This window comes from Hypanus sabinus, chromosome 5, assembly GCF_030144855.1.
Source record: "Hypanus sabinus isolate sHypSab1 chromosome 5, sHypSab1.hap1, whole genome shotgun sequence".
NCBI lineage: Eukaryota > Metazoa > Chordata > Chondrichthyes > Myliobatiformes > Dasyatidae > Hypanus > Hypanus sabinus.
In genome coordinates, this window is record NC_082710.1 from 143,317,379 (window position 1) to 143,323,378 (window position 6,000).

Sequence of the window (6,000 nt, forward strand, 5' to 3'; positions counted from 1 at the left end):
AATGGTTGTAAGAGCAGCTGATGCATATCACAAGTCCTGGTTATGTGACCACTGACCCCAGGCAGACAATCTCTGAAGAGTATTGATAATGGCTGGGGCCACCTGTCCCAGAAGGCAGCAACAGCAAACCTCTTCTGTAGGAAAAATTTGTCCTGAACAACCATGGTCCTGGAAAGACTATGACAGCCCACGTCATACAACGTGGAACATAATGACGACGATGATGCAGCTGAATGTCCAAGGAGCTACTTGGGAAGAAAAGCAAATGTGAAGGGAGGTGTCTAAAAGCTTGGCCAGAGTCACATGTCCTGAGGAGCATTTTCAGGGAGGCTTGCGGAAGGCACATCAGAGACACAGACAAAGGCAGCTGATGAGTGAAGGCCACATTTGGAGAAACACAGATCCTGATGACCTAATGCAGGTCAGGCACAAAAGATCAAGAACAGTCAGCTACTTTGACCCTTGTGTTGTGCCTTTGAATTAAAGCATGACTGCTCTGTAAGCCAATCCCTTTCACCCCCCCCCCCACTCGCCCCATGTCCTTAATATCCCAGGTTATCACTCTCAGCTTCATTATTTAACTGAACATGAGCTACCATTTGTGACAAAATTGCAAATTTCTGCCTGACCTACTGAAACTCTCTTCCTGACCAGTTCCCTTTAAAATCTTAGAAACTTTAATTAAATCAAAACCCGTCCTTCTAACTTCTGGCAAATGCAATCCTAATTTGCTTGACCTCTCCTTGTAATTCAACCCTTAGAGAGCACTATCTTTCCACAGAATCTACATGACATTACCACAAATCCTTCTTAAGGTACACTGTGTCAGAATTGCTCAGAGAAATCCTGGTATGGTCTAACCAGGGCTCTGTACATCTGTAGCATCACATCCATCTCGCTCTGCTCCAGATATACCAAGCAGCAATCCATTAACCTTCCTATTTGATTTCCATTATCAGCCCACCATCTTTTGAGTACCTGTGTACATGGAATCCAAGTCCTTTTTCACCTCTGCTTTTAGGGCTTCACCATTTGGAAAATAATTTGTTCTCTGGTTGTTCTGGTACAACCTGCATGACATGTTATTTGCCTATATTGAAATTCATCTAGCAGCTTTGCCTGCTTTCACAAGATATTACATTTTGTAGCAGTTTAACACTTCCCTATTCACTGACATGAAGAAATATTCAAGTCATTTCCTGAATTACAGTGAACAATTATGACCTCAGCTCAGATCCCTGCAAGAATTCTCTGGTCAAGTATTTCAGTGGAAGTATCTACTCAGCTCTTGTTGCTCAGCTGATATCCTAGTTGAGGAGGACGAAATTTAGATACAGTAGAACAAGTGAACCTCCAAGGGGACCATAACTTCATCGTAGGGTTTGGAGGCTTGTGTGCCTCAATGACCCGGAGGGCTATGTTGGCTGGAGTCAGGATTTTATACTTTGGCTCTTGGTAAGGGCACCCAGTCAAAGGGTAGAGGCCAGAGTAAGACTGGTCCACAAATCCTCCAGGTTTGGGGGGTTCAGCTCAAAAAAAGTTACAGAAACAGCAATGAAGAACCCTTCTATAGCTGTGTGCTACAAAGATGAAGGACCTCCTTCACTGCTATAAACGTCAGCGGCGTAACGGTCAGTAACACAGAACTGCCTAATTAAGTTATGGCACAGTCAGGTGCAGTGTATCAAAAGCACGGATGACTGCTTCGGTAAGACTCAAGGCAGGGACAATGTCAGCAACAAAATGCAATCAGAAGCTGGTCTCGAAGATGACGCCAACTAGGGTGAAACTAATCTCATCTCAAACATGACAAGGAGATACAAGACTCTGCAAATGCTGGAATCTGGAGCGACAAACAAGATGTTGGAAGAACTCGGGGGTGGTGGTGGGGGGGGAGTCAGGAAGCATCTGTGACGAGGAATAAACAGTTCAGATGAAGGGTCTCAATCTGAAACAATGACTACCCATTTCCCTCTTCAGACAATGCCTGACCCACTGAGTTCCTTCAAAATCTTGTTTGTTTGCCCAAGATTGTGATCAGGGTAGTTATGTAATGATAGCTGCTGATAAGATGGAGAGAAATGTCAGCGGAAGGAGCTTGAATTTTATTTATTTTAGCCTCCAATAAAGCTGGGGAAGCCTGCAAAATTTCACTTTGAGTCCTCCTTGCTGCAGTGCCATGTCTTGAGACTGAGCCTAATGATAGGATTATTTATTTAACTAATACTGCTGAACTACTTCCACTGGTTGGTGAGCCTGGGGCAATCTTAAACTTAAAGCTGGGCCTAAAATTGGAAACATTACTACTCATAGGTGGGAAATTTTAAACACCATACTTCAAATGATAACGATAGAAAATTTGAGGGTTTTCGTTAAGAGGCATCAATGCACCTCACCACCCAGGCCATGACCTCTTCTCATTACTACATCAGAGCCTGAAGACTTACACTCAATGATTCAAAAACAACTGCTCCGTCTGCAACCAATTTCTGAACCATACATGAAAACAACCTCTTTCCTGAAACATTTATTAATTTTTTAATAGTAATTTTATGTTTTTTCACTGAACTCCTCTGCAAAACAATACACTTCACCTCATATAAGGCCTAAATACAGTGGATGTGGAGAATATGTTTCCAGTAGTTGGAGAGTTAGAACAGATAGCACGGCCTCCGACATCCAACATATTTTGACAGACAGACAGATATACTTTATTGATCCCGAGGGAAATATCGAGTAAGTTTCAGTAAAACACATAACACTGCTCTCCCGAAAAGTCCTCTGACTCCTGACTAGCGCTGCCAACTCGTCCATTTTATTACCCAGCGATCTCACATTGCCCATAATGAGAGAGGGGAGACACGGCTTACAACTCCCTTTCTCCATAAGTCTCTGTGGTCTCAACCCGGTCCTCTTCCCTCAGGAGAATGTTTTGTCGAGCACCTCCACTTTATCCACCAAAAGCGGAATTTCCCAGTGACAGACCATTTTAATTCCCATCCTTACTCCCATTCTGACATGCCAGTCAATGGCTACACTCAGATAGAGGAGCAACATCTCATATTCTATCTAGGTAGTCGCTAACCTGAGGGCATGAAAATCAATTTGTCCTTCCAGTAATTTTTCCCCTCTCCCTTGCTTCTATTCCCACTCCTGGTCTCTTAGCTCTTCTCATCTGCCCCATCAACTCCCCTAGTGCCATTCCTTCTTCCCTTTCTCCCAACAGATCCATTCTTTTTCAGCCCTTTGCCTTTCCCACCCACCTGCCTTTTATCACCTTCAAGCAAGTCCTCCTTCCCCTCATCCCATCTTTTAATTCTGGCATCTTTCCCCTTCATTTCCTGTCCTGAAGAAGGGCCTTAGACCAAAATATAGACGGTTCATTCATTTGCACAGACGCTGCCTGACCTGCTGAGCATTTTGTGTGCATTGCTGAGGAGGAATTTGTTTAGCCAGAGGGTGTTGAATCTGTGGAATTCACTACCACAGATGCATGTAGAAGCCAAGTCATTGGGTATACTTAAAGCAGAGGTTGATTGGATCTTAGTTAATAAGGACATCAATAAGGAAGGATGAGACTAAGAGGGAAAATAAATCAGCCGTGATCAAAAGTTGGAGCTTACTTGACGGGCCACATGGCCTAATTCTGCACCCATGCCTTATAAACAAGACAGTGAAAATAAATGTCATTCTAATCAACTGCAATCTTGCTGACTAGCAGAACTACCTTTTGCAATACTGCCTTTCTCCTTTTCCAACACTTTTGGGGATAGCATCCTCAACCCAAAACATTGTCACAAGCCCCGGCACACACTTTCCCTGGAAGTTGGTTACCTGAACACCAGGAAGAGCATTCTGCCCTGGAAACTGAGCCATTGCACTGCTGCCGACGACAGTTCCTCCTCAAGTCTTCCGTTGCCAAGGATAACGACAGACTGTAAGGAGCACTATAGATCCACACGACCAACCCGACTAAGACCAGGGATCAAGAGCAAGGCACGGGTCTATACTAACAGGAGCTGCCTCTCCTGCCTGGGATGATGCCAATCCAACCACAGGACCTGCAATACAAGGAAAGAGCATGAGGAATGCTTGGTCCTGGGTACCTCACCACCAGCTCACTGTCCTCAAAAGCCAACCAAGGACCTTGTTTGAACACCCACCCAGTCATCCGGGGTCCTAAGTCAGGATCACACCATCAAGAGGCAGGGACAAGACCACAAACAAAAACAGACATCTAAAGGTCCAGTGACAAGCCCTCCCTGGCCATCCGACAAAGCCCCTACCTCTGAGCCCTTGGATGAAACTTTGATTCCTCAGGCATATGCCCAGAACAAACCCCCACACCTGCAGCTGGGGTAATGGGGTCGCAGGGACAGGCCCCTCTGGGGGGGTGGGGTGGAGGATGGTGGAACAAACCCCTACACAAGATGTCCCTGGACAAGTTCGTCACCACACCCTTTCCTCCAGAGATCTGTGGTTCTGGTCAGAATGCCAACCCCTGAAATGCAGGGGCACATCCGCAAACTGGGTCGTCTTCACAACCTTGAGGTCCCGGGCAAGAATCCATCCTGCGGTTCCAGGCAAAGCCCCAGTTCAAGTACTGGGCTGAAAACACTCACGCTGGAGTCAAAGTGTGCTCCAATCTTGGGTTCCTGGGATGATTTCCCTCTCACTGGGGTTCTAGGACTCAGGGTAATTTCCCCCTCTCCATAGAACCTCGGAATACTTTCAATCTCAGAGCCCCGGGGTGAAACTCTCTTCCTGAAACCCCGGAACAATCACCCCCCCACCCCCACCTCTAGAGTGCTAGAACCTGCTCCTTGTTTGGGGTCCAGGCTCTGACTAACGGATCTACCGTTTAGCACCACCCCCCTCCCCCCCCCCGTGCCCTCTTCCCGGTACGTTTCCGGAGGAAGTCTGCCGCCTAACTACCCCCACCATATGCCGCCGCCACGTTCCTCCATCCGCAGTACCGCCCGCCCGTTAGTGCAAGGAGGATTCCGGTGCTGCCCACCTGCGTCTCTCGCCTCACTCGGCCGCCGCCATCTTCACAAGCCGGCGCCGTGCTGTGACGTCACGGACAGTGCCCGCGGACGACCGCCGGGGGGCGCTGCGTGCGAGGGGGCGGTATCTAGCCAAGAGGCGGGGCTTAGTTCAGCACGTCACCGGCCGTGAGAATGTCGCACGACTTCCGATCGCGAGAGGGCAGCGCCAGCGCCAGCGCCCTCGGCAGATGGGCGGAACTTTATGAATGACGAGCGGGATCCAGTTCCCGCCAGAAGTCGCCACAACGGTGATGACGACAGCGCAATCGTCATCCGCCAGTCGCTTTCTCCCGCGGGAGTAGGTGGGGCTTACTCTGGAAAAATAGGCAGCCGTGAGCTTTCATTGGTCCTGATGGGAGTTAAAATCCCGCCAGCTGTTGGCGCTCCGACAGTTCAAAAGCTTAGGTTTTAAGCACTAAGAATGCTGATAAATGTTTTTTTTGAAATGAAATCCCTGAAAACTCGTAACAGGCAGTATCTATAGAGAGGAAAAACAGTTAACATCTTAGGTCAAAATTCCATGGAATGTCAAGTCACGGACTAATTCTGGGTGGAAACAGGAACTTTTGCCCAGAGTCCATGCACTCCTACGTGAATCTATTTATTTATTCATCCCCATCAACGGTTTCCCAAATTCTAAACCCTAGCTGCAATGGTCAATTAACCCACCAACCTGAGTGAACGGAAATCGGACTATCCCAGGGAGTGGGGGGCGTGGAGGTCCTCAGCAGTCACAGGGAAAATGTGAAGAAGCCACACGACTGCATCCAAGGTCAGTTTTAAACCATGATCACGGGAGCTGAGTCAGTGACTTTACTAGCCATGAAACTTTACCTCCTTTATTTCGATTAAGCTCCCAGTTGGTAATAACTGTAAAACTTGCCTCTTCAATATATTTTAAGAGTGCCCTATGGGCACTCGCCTGAGTATTTAGGATTGAGCACATTGAATT

At 47.3% G+C, this 6,000-nt stretch overlaps 1 protein-coding gene across 1 annotated transcript in view; it reads right to left on the minus strand.

Annotated features, from left to right (window-relative positions):
• Window positions 1–5,077, minus strand: part of LOC132394399 (serine/threonine-protein kinase 24-like) — a 71,077-nt gene extending 66,000 nt beyond the window's left edge. The window contains exons 1-2 of the mRNA XM_059970484.1: window positions 5,018–5,077; window positions 3,835–4,061 (exon numbers count right to left, since the gene is read on the minus strand). Coding sequence (XP_059826467.1) covers window positions 3,835–3,876 — 42 coding nt within the window. The 5' untranslated portion in view covers window positions 3,877–4,061; window positions 5,018–5,077. The remainder of the gene's footprint in view (window positions 1–3,834; window positions 4,062–5,017) is intronic.
• Between the last annotated feature and the right edge of the window lie 923 nt (window positions 5,078–6,000).